Source organism: Mugil cephalus, chromosome 22 (assembly GCF_022458985.1).
Source record: "Mugil cephalus isolate CIBA_MC_2020 chromosome 22, CIBA_Mcephalus_1.1, whole genome shotgun sequence".
Taxonomy (NCBI): Eukaryota; Metazoa; Chordata; class Actinopteri; order Mugiliformes; family Mugilidae; genus Mugil; species Mugil cephalus.
The window spans coordinates 7,481,347-7,495,756 of NC_061791.1; the positions used below are offsets into that span (position 1 = coordinate 7,481,347).

Genomic DNA, 14,410 nt, shown 5'->3' on the forward strand with positions numbered 1-14,410 from the left:
GTATCTGTCAGGGTACATTTACAAGAACGATTTCAAGGAAAGAAAGTAGATCAGTTGTATCAGATTGACCTATTAAAGCAAACAAAACAACAAAGAACGTCATGTTAGTGTTTGCTTTTGAGAGGATATGAAACTATTAATACAGAAACTTAACACTTATGTGTATACATTGAGTTGCCAAAACATTATCATGATGTTGTTTGTTGCATTTTTGTGTATTTATTTATTTATCTGCCTATTATCTACTTATTGTCCAGATGTCTATGGTTTATCATCAATTTGCCTGTGAAAATATGCACCTTATACTGACTGTCTTTGTTATAAACCAGTTTTTTGTTTGTTTGCTTGTTTTTTAGTCTGGTTAACTGCTGCTAAACTGAGGGTAATAAATAAAGTTGTCGGAGTTGACCTAATGAATCAGAATTTTTCACTATTGTATTGTACGCTGGTGAGAAATTGCTGTTATAAAGTTCAGCTTCTCTTTAAAAAAAGGGTCCGGAAGGTGGTAATTCAACTGAATGATCATTTTGCAATATGTAGTTTGTGGTGCTGGTAAACTGTAGTGAATTAAACTCAAAAGTGTTTCTGTTATGTAGCCTAGTCCACTAACTAAAATGGGGTTAGCAAATAAATTAAAACAGGTACAGCACAATACAGTTCTACTACAAACCACAGCCTCAAAAATGTAAGCATGATTGACTACAAAACCTTTAAATAAATATTGTTTACTATAACCCTCGCAAATATAAGATTTATCACTGTACAGTACTGAAATAATAGGCTCAGTTGTTATATGTCTGACAGTCCCTGAAAGCTGCACTAGTGTAAACTGAAACACAATTGACAGACAAGTGGAGCTGCTACCCTCCACCACCAGATAGGCTGAAACCCACTCAGCCAATAACCTAGGTTACACATCCACCCTGAAGAATTTCCCAATGACGACTGCATGAGTAAACAAAGCAAGAAAATACTGGAAACTTAGCCTCAACTTAGCCTGCACGCACAGGTTTGTTTGCAGAAATAAATATATATCTATAAATGCACAGGCGAAACCCATTTATTATAGTAATAAGTTAGTAAAAGAAAAAGCAGTTCTGTCCAATCAACGTGGTAAGTGATATGTTTTTGATGTTGTAATAATTCTTCAGGCTCGTTTTTGCCTCTTTTTCCACCCCACTAATTCAATATGCAAGCTATTAGGAGCGGATGATGGCTGCAGGCCTCTCCAGTGGACAGCCTACTGAAAAATCACCATTACTTAGCAGTGGATTTCCTCCATCGAGTCAGGTTTTCCCTAACCAGATGTCATCTAACAAGAGCTTTAAGACAAGATATGATTGTTGTGTATCTCGCAATACGGAGCATGTCCATTTTCTCATAGGCTGCACGTGCAATGTGAGCTTCTCCCTAAAGCCAGCTCCTTTACATGCCCAACCAGTGCCTTTATGTCCAGTCTCATTCTCCTGGAGTTAGTTTATCGCCTCTCGCTGCTTTTATAGTCCACTAAGCTCTCTAATTCTTTCTCCCACATGGAGTTGAGGGTGAGGGGGGCGTAGGAGCAGCAGGGCATGACCGAGCATGCATGGCAAATACAAGCTGGTGAAGGGGAAAGCAAACACAATGTGCACTGGAGTGCGTGACAAAGACATAAGACGTGTGTGTGTGTAAAAATAGAAGCAAAGAAATGGCAGATTTGCCAAGTTTTAAACATCTGCTTGCTTGGATTTGAGCCATTTATGCACAGAGTAGAAAAGGAAATTATCCCAGTGGTTTAACTGTACTGTAAGGAAACAATACTATTTTGACTTATATATAGTTTCATGTGGAGGTTCAGCTCTCGGGACAGCTCTCAGTTTGAGCCACTCAGCTGCTTGTTGTGCCTGACCTCTTGTGGTCGGACTCACCTGGAAGCCAAATGACAGACTGGACTCTTTAGAGCTGTGGCACAGTCCTAGGTTGAGAGAGTTAAGGGAAGATGATAACAAGAGTGATATGTACAGCTCAGTTTAGATGGTTGATGACTGAAATCCTGTTGAAAAATAGAGATTTATCAGACTGGATTATCTTCTTCGCTACTTTTGCTTGATGGATCAGTAGAAGCCTAACACGAGAGAAACGTGAGAGAATTTGATGAGAGCTGACTGAAGCTGGATTGAAAAAAACTGTCAGCCCCAAAATATTTTATGGAAAATTCTGACTTTTTATATTTTTTTATATGAATTTGCATGAATATGAGTTTCATATTCATATGAAATTATCTACAAACGCATACAAGTGACTGATTTAACAGATGGATTGTAAACAGAGGATTTATTTAATATGTTGTAGGGTCAGATAAAACATCATCATTATACATATATATATATATATATATAGATAGATAACTTTCATCGGCCTGATTCATAGTCAACGCGTTGTACCCACAAAAATGGCGCTCATGACCCAGAATGCACTTCGACTTTGCGAGTGTGACGTCACGTGACAAAGACCATTAGAGATATTTTATCTCTATAAACATCTCTGAGGTGAAGTCGCAAAAATACTGAACAATATCTATTGAGGAGGAGCACATTATTTTATTTCATTGTGTGTCATTTTGATTTATTTAAAACTGTATTTAGTTTTCGCCTTCATTTATTTATAAATAAGTGAAGAAAGGGTAGAGATATGTAAGTTTTACTTCGACTCATTTTCGGACACTAATCTTTGGTTGTTTTCTTGCTCTGTACAAGCTGCTACTAATGCAAAGTAAGGAACTAATAAGATGTATATGTAAGAAAAAATAACAATATAATAATTAACAAATAGCAGCAGGAATGATCGTTAATAATTAATAATGGTAATTGTTACAAACATGTGATCTGAGTGGAGAGGAAAGGGTTAAATTCTAACAGGAAATAAAAGAAGCAGCCGAGGTTCCGCCCATCAACGACGTCAACAAGCTGAAACGAAACTAAACGAAGACACACGTTTTCACTGTAACTTTGACTTGCTCTCTATTTTCTCTGAGCTGCTGTCACGAAGTGCAGGTAAGATTTAATTCAGTTTCTGAGTTTTATTAAAACCCAAAGCACAAAGTCAACAGTTTATTCTGCAGTACTCTTCAGTACTACAGTTGAATGAGTTGAATTGTGCTTGAACTTTGACTTGGTCATTGTTTTACAGACATGGCTACTGCCAGCAGTCTGCTGTCAGAGGAGAGGTTCCTGTGCTCCATTTGTCTGGACGTCTTTACCCAGCCAGTGTCAACGCCGTGTGGACACAACTTCTGCACTGCTTGTATCCACACGTATTGGGACAGTAACGCCATTTGCCAGTGTCCATTCTGCAAAACAACATTTTCTTCAAGACCTGAACTCCGCGTCAACACAGTCATGTCTGAACTAGCTGCTGAGTTTGAAAAGATGGTTCAAGTCAAATCCTCTGCTCCGAAGCCACAGATTCCACAGTTCCATGTTGTTCCATGTGATATCTGCTCTGATGTGAAAGAGAAGGCTGTTAAGTCTTGTCTGATGTGCCTGATGTCTTTCTGTCAAGTCCATCTTGAGCCTCATCACAGAGTTCCAGTTCTTAAAAGCCACAAACTAATTGATCCTGTGAGTGATCTTGATGACAGGATGTGCAAAAAACACAGCAAGGTAACAGAACTGTACTGTAGGACTGACCAAGCTTGTGTTTGTGTCTCATGTTTCAAAACCAACCACAAGAGTCATGATATTGTCTCTCTAGAGGAAGAATATGAATCAGCGATAGTCAAAAAAGATGCAGTGAAGACAGATATCCAAAAGATGATACAATCACGATCTGATAAGATAGATGAGCTTGAAAAGTCCATTGACATCGGTCAGAAAGAAGCTGAGAAAGAGAAAGAAGCCTGTGTTCAGGTGTTCTCTGACCTCATCTCCTCTATTCAGAGAAGCCAGGCTGAGATTGTTGAGGTGATTGATGAGAGGAACAGAGCAATGAAGGAAAAGGCTGAAGGGTTTCTCAAAGAACTGAGGATGGAAGTGGCTGAGCTTCAAAGAAGAAGCAGTCAGTTGGAGCATCTGTCGCAGTCTGAGGATCATCACAGTTTTCTCCAGAACTTCCCAACCTTGTCCTCTCCTCTAGAGAAGGACTGGACCAATGTTGTTGTTCAGACTAACATGTCTTTTGGGGAAGTGAGGAGGGCTCTGGCTGAGGTGAAACTCACAGCTAATGAAATTATGCAAAATATTCCTGAGATCAAAATGAAAAGAATGAGAGAACATGCAGTGGATTTGACTCTTGACCCAGACACAGCATACTGCTCACTGGTCATAAGTGAAGATGGAAAACAGGTGTCTACAGGAGATGGACAAAATCTTCCCAACAATCCAAAGAGATTTGAGATGTATCTTGAAGTTCTGGCAAAGGAGGGCTTCACAGGAGGGAAGTTTTATTATGAGGTTCAGGTTAAAAAAAAGACACAGTGGATTGTTGGAATAGTCAGAGAGTCTCTAGATAGAAAAGGAAACACAGATCTATCAATTTCAGATGGTTACTGGATCTTTGGGTTAGAGGAGAGTGTATATTTTGCATCTGAAAATTCAAAAGTTGAAGTCAAAATGAAAGAGAAGCTTCAAACAGTCGGCATCTTCGTGGACTACGATGAAGGATTGGTTTCTTTCTATAATGTGGATTCTGGATTGCACATCTACTCTTACATAGGCCAACGCTTTACAGAGAAACTATTTCCATACTTCTGCCCTCAAGGCAGCAACAATGGATTAAACTCTGCCCCTCTCATCATAACACCTGTACCTCAAACTGACTAAATATTACTTTCGTCCTCTAGAGGTCACAAAGAAATGGAAACTCATCTTGGTTACTACTTTCAGCAAAAGTTTTGAAATGTCATTTAAGTAATACAATTTCCTTATTTTTTCATGGATAGACATTAGGGGTTTATCAATACCACATTTAGGCGGTTGACTCAAGACTTAAGAAACTTGTAGGAGACATAGTAAAAGTGCCTGAACGCCCTAACATTGCATCATCAGTGGTTTTTCTTGTATAATGTACTGTAATGTAAATGTTTTTATCATTCCAATGACGTGCAGAAATATTGTCAAATCCTGTTGTATTACACAGCTTTAAGCTATCAGTATTGCAATGTAGTTCAAATTTACTAAGATATGTTATTGCTTTTATATGCACATAGGAATCATTGGGAGAGGTTTTCGTCTCTAAAGTGTGATCAAATGATTTCTGATAACAATGCAGTCAATGACCTGTTTACAATGAACAGAAAAGGGATTTTACTGGAAGAAAAGACACACACTTGTAAATTCTGCTTTGTTGTTTTTTTAGGTGCTTTACTTTTAATGTGTCACATGAATAAACTAATCCTGACTGGTTTTCTTATAATTAGCTCTCTCATTTTAAAGATATAACTGTAAATAATATGACATTAATCAATATAGTCTAGTTTAGGAGTAAAAAAGGACGTTAGCTGCTTCTCAGTGTCATTGTTTACCACATTCATGGAGAAGATAACAGGTTCTGTGACGTCCAAGAGGTTGAACTTGTGAGATTCAGCCAAGTGTTCAGATCCATTGTAGCCATGTAAAAATACTCTATTACAAATAAAACTGTATCCAAAAGAAGTAAAACTAGCAGTAGTAAAATAGTAGTAAAGTACACATCTGCACTTCTGCATGAATCATCTCAGGGTAGACTGATTGAAATTATGTACAGGAGCAAATCGGTGTCTGATTTAATATATTTATTGTAAACAGAGGATTTATTTCATTTGTTATAGAGTTAGCTAAAATGCTAATTATACCTGACAGTGTGAATGGAGTTGAAAGAGTTAAATTCTACAAGTACGTGTGTAGTAATAAAGCAGCAAGCACAGGCTACGCCCTTTAATGACATCAACGAGCTGAAATGAAACTCAAAGAAGAGACACCTTTACAGGTGTAACCTCTCTAACTTCTCTGAGCTGCTGACACAAATTGCAGGTAAGATTTAATTCACTTCATGCTTTTCCTGTCACTAATGTAACTATTAACAAAAAAAATCATCTTCAGTGTTAATAGTTTGTTCTTCACAATGAGTTAAATTCAGTGTTTCATTGTGTTGCTGTATCTCACATGTTGTTCCAGTATTTTCATTGAAGTATTTATGTAGGTGTTCCATGAGAGAGAGAGAGAACCATGGTGTGAGTGGAGAGGAAAGAGTTAAGTTGTTCCAGTGCTAAAGGCTAAAGAAGCAGCCAACGTCAACAAGCTGAAACGAAACTAAACAAAGAGACAGTTCTCACTGTAACTTTGATTTGCTCCTTATTTTCACTGAGCTGCTGAAACAAATTGCAGGTAAGATTTAATTCAGTTTCTGGGTTTTATTTATTAAACAGAAACACAAAGTCAACAGTTTGTTCTGCACTACACTGAGTTGAATTGTGCTTGTTGTCATTGTTTTACAGACATGGCTACTGCCAGCAGTCTGCTGTCAGAGGAGAGGTTCCTGTGCTCCATTTGTCTGGACGTCTTTACCCAGCCAGTGTCAACGCCATGTGGACACAACTTCTGCACTGATTGTATCCACACGTATTGGGACAGTAACGCCATTTGCCAGTGTCCATTCTGCAAAACAACATTTTCTTCAAGGCCTGAACTCCGTGTCAACACCATCATGTCTGAGCTAGTTGCTGAGTTTGAAAAGATGGTTCAAGTCAAATCCTCTGCTCCGAAGCCACAGCTTCCACAGTTCCATGTTGTTCCATGTGATATCTGCTCTGATGTGAAAGAGAAGGCTGTTAAGTCTTGCCTGATGTGTCTGATGTCGTTTTGTCAAGTCCATCTTGAGCCTCATCACAGAGTTCCAGTTCTTAAGAGCCACAAACTAATTGATGCTGTGAGTGATCTTGATGACAGGATGTGCAAAAAACACAACAAGGTAACAGAACTGTACTGTAGGACTGACCAGGCTTGTGTTTGTGTCTCATGCTTCAAAACCGACCACAGGAGTCATGATATTGTCCCTCTAGAGGAAGAATATGAATTAGTGATAGTCAAAAAAGATGCAGTGAAGACAAATATCCAAAAGATGATACAGTCACGATCTGATAAGATAGATGAGCTTGAAAAGTCCATTGACATCAGTCAGAAAGAAGCTGAGAAAGAGAAAGGAGCCTGTGTTCAGGTGTTCTCTGACCTCATCTCCTTTATTCGGAGAAGCCAGGCTGAGATTGTTGAGGTGATTGATGAGAGGAACAGAGCAATGAAGGAAAAGGCTGAAGGGTTTCTCAAAGAACTGAGGATGGAAGTGGCTGAGCTTCAAAGAAGAAGCAGTCAGTTGGAGCATCTGTCGCAGTCTGAGGATCATCACAGTTTTCTCCAGAACTTCCCAACCTTGTCCTCTCCTCTAGAGAAGGACTGGACCAATGTTGTTGTTCAGAGTAACGTGTCTTTTGGGGAAGTGAGGAATGCTCCGGCTGAGGTGAAACTCACAGCTAGTGAAATTGTGCAAAATATTCCTGAGATCAAAATGAAAAGAATGAGAGAACATGCAGTGGATCTGACTCTTGACCCAGACACAGCATACTGCTCACTGATCATAAGTGAAAATGGAAAGCAGGTGACTACAGGAAACAACCAAAATCTCACCAACAATCCAAAGAGATTTGAGATGTATCCTGAAGTTCTGGCAAAGGAGGGCTTCATAAGAAAGAAGATTTATTTTGAGGTGCAGGTTAAAAAGAAGACAGAGTGGATTGTTGGAATAGTCAGAGAGTCTTTAGATAGAAAAGGAAACACAGGTCTATCAGTTTCAGATGGTTACTGGACCTTTGGGTTGGATGAGGGTTTATATTTTGCATCTGAAAATTCAAAAGTTGCAATCAAAATGAAAGAGAACCTTCAAACAGTCGCCATCTTTGTGGACTATGATAAAGGGTCGGTTTCTTTCTATAATGTGGATTCTGGATCGCACATCTACTCTTTCAAAGGCCAACGCTTTACAGAGAAACTATATCCATACTTCTGCCCTCAAGACATCCACAATTGATTAAACTCTGCCCCTCTCATCATAACACCTGTACCTCAAACTAACTAGATTGTTTTGGTCCTCCTCTATAGGGCACAAAGAACATAAACCTGACCTTCATTACTACTTTCAGCACCATTTTTTAAATGTCATTTAAGTAATAATATTTTTTCCCGGATAGATATTAGGGGTTAACCAATACCACATTTAGGCAGTTCACTTCAGATCACTCCAGTAAACTGAGCATACACTACTAAAAACTTGTAGGAGACATAGTAAAAGTGCCTGAACACGGTATCAGATAGATATTCCACATCACTGCATCCCTGGAAGATTTGACATAAGTATAATATGCATCATCAGTGGTTTTTCTTGTATAATGTACTGTAATGTAAATGTTTTTATCATTCCAATGACGTGCAGAAATATTGTCAAATCCTGTTGTATTACACAGCTTTAAGCTATCAGTATTGCAATGTAGTTCAAATTTACTAAGATATGTTATTGCTTTTTTATGCACATAGGAATCATTGGGAGAGGTTTTCATCTCTAAAGTGTGGTCAAATGATTTCTGATAACAATGCAGCCAATGACCTGTTTACAATGAACAGAAAAGAGATTTTACTGGGAAAAGACACACACTTGTAAATTCTGCTTTGTTGTTTTTTTAGGTGCTTTACTTTTAATGTGTCACATGAATAAACTAATCATGACTGGTTTTCTTATCATTAGCTCTCTCATTTTAAAGACATAATTGTAAATAAGTTGACATCACTCAATATAATCTAACTAAAACAAAGTAGTTTAGTAGAAAAAAAGGACGTTAGCTTCTTCTCAGTGTCATTGTTTACCACATTCATGGAGAAGATATCAGGTTCTGTGACGTCCAAGGATTTGAACTTGTGAGATTCAGCCAAGTGTTCAGATCCATTGTAGCCATGTAAAAATACTCTATTACAAATAAAACTGTATCCAAAAGAAGTAAAACTAGCAGTAGTAAAATAGTAGTAAAGTAAGCATCTGCACTTCTGCATGAATCATCTCAGGGTAGACTGATTGAAATTATGTACAGGAGCAAATAGGTGTCTGATTTAGTACATTAATTGTAAACAGAGGATTTATTTCATTTGTTATAGAGTTAGCTAAAATGCTAATTATACCTGACAGTGTGAATGGAGTTGAAAGAGTTAAATTCTACCAGTAAGTGTGTAGTAATAAAGCAGTAAGCACAGGCTACGCCCTTTAATGACATCAACAAGCTGAAATGAAACTCAAAGAAGAGACACCTTTACAGGTGTAACCTCTCTAACTTCTCTGAGCTGCTGACACAAATTGCAGGTAAGATTTAATTCCCTTCATGCATTTCTTGTCACTAATGTAACTATTAACAAAAAAAGATCATCTTCAGTGTTAATAGTTTGTTCTTCACAATGAGTTGAATTCAGTGTTTTATTGTGTTGCTGTATCTCACATGTTGTTCCAGTATTTTCATTGAAGTATCTATGTAGGTGTTCCATGAGATTAAAAATACCCATGGTGTGAAAGAAGAAAGGGTTAAAATGTACCAGTACTAAACGTTAAATAGTACCAATGCTAAAGATTAAAGAAGCAGCTGAGGTTCCGCCCATCAACAACGTCAACAAGCTGAAACGAAACTAAACGCAGACACAGTTTTCACTGTAACTTTGACTTGCTTCTTATTTTTTCTGAGCTGCTGAAACTAATTGCAGGTAAGACTTAATTCAGTTTCAGGATTTTATTTATTAAACAGAGACACAAAGTCAACAGTTTGTTCTGCACTACACTGAGTTGAATTGTGCTTGTTGTCATTGTTTTACAGACATGGCTACTGCCAGCAGTCTGCTGTCAGAGGAGAGGTTCCTGTGCTCCATTTGTCTGGACGTCTTTACCCAGCCAGTGTCAACGCCATGTGGACACAACTTCTGCACTGATTGTATCCACACGTATTGGGACAGTAACGCCATTTGCCAGTGTCCATTCTGCAAAACAACATTTTCTTCAAGGCCTAAACTCCGTGTCAACATCGTCATGTCTGAACTTGCTGCTGAGTTTGCAAAGATGGTTCAAGTCAAATCCTCTGCTTCGAAGCCACAGCTTCCACAGTTCCATGATGTTCCATGTGATATCTGCTCTGATGTGAAAGAGAAGGCTGTTAAGTCTTGCCTGATGTGTCTGACGTCTTTCTGTCAAGTCCATCTTGAGCCTCATCACAGAGTTCCAGGTCTTAAGAGCCACAAACTAATTGATCCTGTGGGTGATCTTGATGACAGGATGTGCAAAAAACACAACAAGGTAACAGAACTGTACTGTAGGACTGACCAAGCTTGTGTTTGTGTCTCATGTTTCAAAACCGACCACAAGAGTCATGATATTGTCTCTCTAGAGGAAGAATATGAATCAGCGATAGTCAAAAAAGATGCAGTGAAGACAAATATTCAAAAGATATTACAGTCACGATCTCAAAAGATAGATGAGCTTGAAAAGTCCCTTGACATCAGTCAGAAAGAAGCTGAGAAAGAGAAAGAAGCCTGTGTTCAGGTGTTCTCTGACCTCATCTCCTCTATTCAGAGAAGCCAGGCTGAGATTGTTGAGGTGATTGATGAGAGGAACAGAGCAATGAAGCAAAAGGCTGAAGGGTTTCTCAAAGAACTGAGGATGGAAGTGGCTGAGCTTCAAAGAAGAAGCAGTCAGTTGGAGCAGCTGTCGCAGTCTGAGGACCATCACAGTTTTCTCCAGAACTTCCCAACCTTGTCCTCTCCTGTAGAGAAGGACTGGACCAACGTCAGTGTGCAGAGTAGCGTGTCTTTTAAGGAACTGAGAACAGCTGTGGATCAGATCAAATGCAGCGTAGACAGTCTTATGCAAAATATTAAAAGAGAGATCAAAATGCAAAGAATGACAGAACATGCAGTGGATTTGACTCTTGACCCAGAAACAGCTCACTGCTCACTGATCATAAAGCAAGGTGGAAAATGGGTTGCTACAGGAGACAAACAAAATCTCCCCAACAATCCAAAGAGATTTGAGATGTATCCTGAAGTTCTGGCAAAGGAGGGCTTTACAGGAGGGAAGTTTTACTTTGAGGTGCAGGTTGAAAAGAAGACCAAGTGGGCTGTTGGAGTAGTCAGAGAGTCTGTAGATAGAAAAGGAGACACAGATCTAGCAGTTTCAGATGGTTACTGGACCTTTGGGTTAGATGAGGGTGTATATTTCGCATATGAAAATTCACAAATTGCAATCAAAATGAAAGAGAAGCTTCGAACAGTCGCCATCTTCGTGGACTACGATAAAGGATTGGTTTCTTTCTATAATGTGGATTCTGGATTGCACATCTACTCTTTCAAAGGCCAACGCTTTGCAGAGAAACTATATCCATACTTCTGCCCTCAAGACATCCACAATGGAATAAACTCTGCCCCTCTCATCATAACACCTGTACCTCAAACTAACTAAATATTACTTTCATCCTCTAGAGGTCACAGAGAAATGGAACCTCATCTTTGTTACTACTTTCTACTCTCTGTACTTTCCTGTGTTCGCATGGGTTCTCTCTGGGTTCCTCCCACCTCCAAAGACATGCTGGCTAATTGGTGACTCTAAATTGACCCGAGGTGTGAGTATGAATGGTTGTCTGTCTATGTGTTAGCCCTGCGACAGGCTGGCGTGCAGGGTTGTATTCTGTATTCTGTAGAATCCTGTTGTATTACACAGCTTTAAGCTATCAGTATTGTAATGTAGTTCAAAGTTACCAAGGTATGTTGATGTTTTTATGTTTTTATGCACAAAGGGAGAGGTTGGGAGAGGGTTTCATCTCTAAAGTGTGATCAAATGCAGTCAATGACCTGTTTAAAATGAACAGAAAAGGGATTTTACTGGGAGAAAAGACACACACTTGTAAAATCAGTTTTGTTGTTTTTTTGGGTGCTTTGCTTTTAATGTGTCACATGAATAAACTAATCGTGACTGGTTTTCTTATCATTAGCTCTCTCATTTTAAAGATACAACTGTAAATACTATGATGTCAGTCAATATAATCTAACTAAAACAGAGTAGTTTAGTAGTAAAGCAGGACTTAGAAGCTGCTTCTCAGTGTCATTGTTTACTTATGAGATTCAGCCAAGTGTTCACATCCATTGCAACCATATAAAAAATACTCTATTACAAAAAAACTGCATGCAAATGAGGTAAAACTAGTATTACATTGTGGAGGGGACAGATCTTCCTTATTAAACTTCTGTAAGCTTAATTTAAAGACAGCAAAGTCTGACCAATGTGTCTTTCAATCAGAGTTGCAAGAACCGTAAAACTGGACAGGAAACGTGAGTACAAAGAAGAAGAAATGCACAATAAAAAAGAAAGAAAGAGAATAGTTCTCATACTGCCGAAGCAGTACAACTAACAAGAAAATTATTTGAGAAGATGAGTAGGAAACTTGGTATTAGGACGACCAGAAGAAAGTTGGTCAATTTGACAATTTGCCCCTGTATAGAAGAGTTTTCTCATATTAATTTTATGACCTCATATAACAAAATAAATTAAATAAATAAATAAAATGCATGTAAAGTCAAACTATTGTATTTTATATGAAGGTTTTTCCAATGTAATCACTAAATATTGATTGAAAAGGTTTGTAATGGAGCTAATAATGACATAAAAAACACACTTTCATGTAATTCAACACAAAAGTTGACCCAGGACCATTTTTGTAGCTCATAAGAAATGTAGCTCCCAGCTCCTAATACATATTGGGAGTCAGTAAGGGAACACCAGCACAAAAGAGAGGTTTTCTATCTTCAAAGATGAGTGACAGCATTCTGCATAAACCACAAGAAAGAGGCCTGCGTAACACCACTGTTAAGGCTATTATAGTACCGACAGGGGGAAAAAATGAACCACATCTAACTATAAGGCCACAGCTTAAAATCCGTCAGGACACCGGTTACTACCAGTTTTCAACAATTTAGGCTTATGATGGATCTCAGCAGAGCAGCAGCTTCTCACGTCTTTGTCACGTTAACAGCTTAGCCTGTAAGTCAATCAATAGCAGCCTGCCCACTGCTTTCATTCCTGAGTCCTGCCTATGTGCTCCTGCCCCCACACTGATTTGTGTGTGTGTTTGTGTGTGTGTGTGTGTGATAAAGTGGATGCACACGTTTATCCTCGAGTGTGATGCGTGGGCCGACGTTCTTAAGCACCACTTATGAAGCTCACCAATAACTATGACAAAAACCTTGTGTTTCATCGTGTTTTGTCTTTCATTAGTGGGACCCGGGCCAGTTTTTCCCTGTTACGTATATGTTTTTTCAGTTGCTAATGCTCAGTCCTTTGACATATTACATAATGAGTTGGCACCAAAAGAGGTATAGATGCAAGTAATTGAACATCTTGCCAGCTCCTAAGAAGAAAGTGCTGTGAATGTATCACACTATGGTGAATTAATCGCATTGACAAAGACAAAACGTATCTTTTTCTTTCTTTCACTAGCCAGCTGTGTAATCAAGTGGGGAATGAAAATAGAGAGGTCAGCCCTACATGAGGTTGATGTAAAACACGAGCGGAAGTGCTCTCCGGCGGTGTAAAAAGAAGACCTGAATGGCACCAAGAGAGGACAGCGAACATTGGAAAGCTCCAGGAAAAAGGCCAACCGTGCTGCTCTCATTCAAAGCCTGTTGCGCTTCGAGCCACTCCGCGGTCTGTATTTGGGTATGGGTATGTTGACTTTCGCAGCCGATGAAAAGCACCTGCTGTCACCTCGCTGACGGGTATGGAGAAAGGCTGCAAGGTGCCTAAGAGCATTTAAACTAAAGGAGAGGAGTGTTTGTAGGATCTAAATACTAAATAAAGGGTGAAAGCAAAGAGATAAAGAGAATCAAGGCCAAGCTTAACATGGAGGTCTAATTACAAATCTTAAAATATACATATAAAGGAAAGCTCATTGCATTCAGGCCCTTTCCAAACTGGTTCATATACGATGCAGATGAAGCTAATTAATACAAGGAAAATTTTCTTTACTGCATAAATCAGAGTTTACAATCTCACTTGTAGTGACGTGTTATGTCAAAAAGTAAGGACTGTTTACCAGAGCTGTGGAGGGAGCAACTGTTGAGGCAAAGAATGCTACTGCAACTATCAGAGAAACCAGAGTTACAAATGTAACTACTCTTCTAAGAATTCTCCAATTCATTGGAGAGCACTGAAACCAAGGTGGCAACTGTAGACTGTGGGCATCATACATCACACGCAGCATTTGTGTAATTACTCTGATGGCCAGAAGGGGGAGACAAATCTGCTGAACTGCAGCTTTAAAGTTAGCAGAAAGGTTTGATCGTTTTGAGTGTTATAAATGATGTGAGGGTGATAATGTTACGTCTTTTTT

The 14,410-nt window shown here is 38.8% G+C and overlaps 3 protein-coding genes across 4 annotated transcripts; all 3 read left to right on the plus strand.

The window, feature by feature from the left end:
- The first annotated feature begins 2,946 nt into the window (after positions 1–2,946).
- On the plus strand, positions 2,947–5,391 carry LOC124999730 (E3 ubiquitin-protein ligase TRIM39-like). The gene is made up of 2 exons (XM_047574721.1): positions 2,947–3,032; positions 3,169–5,391. The coding sequence occupies exon 2, from the start codon at positions 3,171–3,173 to the stop codon at positions 4,797–4,799; it is 1,629 nt and encodes a 542-aa protein (XP_047430677.1). The 5' UTR covers positions 2,947–3,032; positions 3,169–3,170; the 3' UTR covers positions 4,800–5,391.
- A 542-nt stretch (positions 5,392–5,933) lies between these two features.
- LOC124999731 (E3 ubiquitin-protein ligase TRIM7-like) lies at positions 5,934–8,731 on the plus strand. Of its 2 annotated transcripts, none has more exons than XM_047574724.1 (2): positions 5,934–5,987; positions 6,452–8,731. In XM_047574724.1, exon 2 carries the CDS (start codon positions 6,454–6,456, stop codon positions 8,032–8,034), a length of 1,581 nt encoding a protein of 526 aa, XP_047430680.1. In that variant the 5' UTR covers positions 5,934–5,987; positions 6,452–6,453; the 3' UTR covers positions 8,035–8,731. The 2 variants fall into 2 exon arrangements, with proteins under 2 accessions (XP_047430680.1, XP_047430679.1); XM_047574723.1 differs by lacking the exon at positions 5,934–5,987 and adding an exon at positions 5,994–6,341.
- A 566-nt stretch (positions 8,732–9,297) lies between these two features.
- On the plus strand, positions 9,298–12,012 carry LOC125000163 (E3 ubiquitin-protein ligase TRIM39-like). The gene is made up of 2 exons (XM_047575559.1): positions 9,298–9,351; positions 9,854–12,012. The coding sequence occupies exon 2, from the start codon at positions 9,856–9,858 to the stop codon at positions 11,485–11,487; it is 1,632 nt and encodes a 543-aa protein (XP_047431515.1). The 5' UTR covers positions 9,298–9,351; positions 9,854–9,855; the 3' UTR covers positions 11,488–12,012.
- The last annotated feature ends 2,398 nt before the right edge of the window (positions 12,013–14,410 follow it).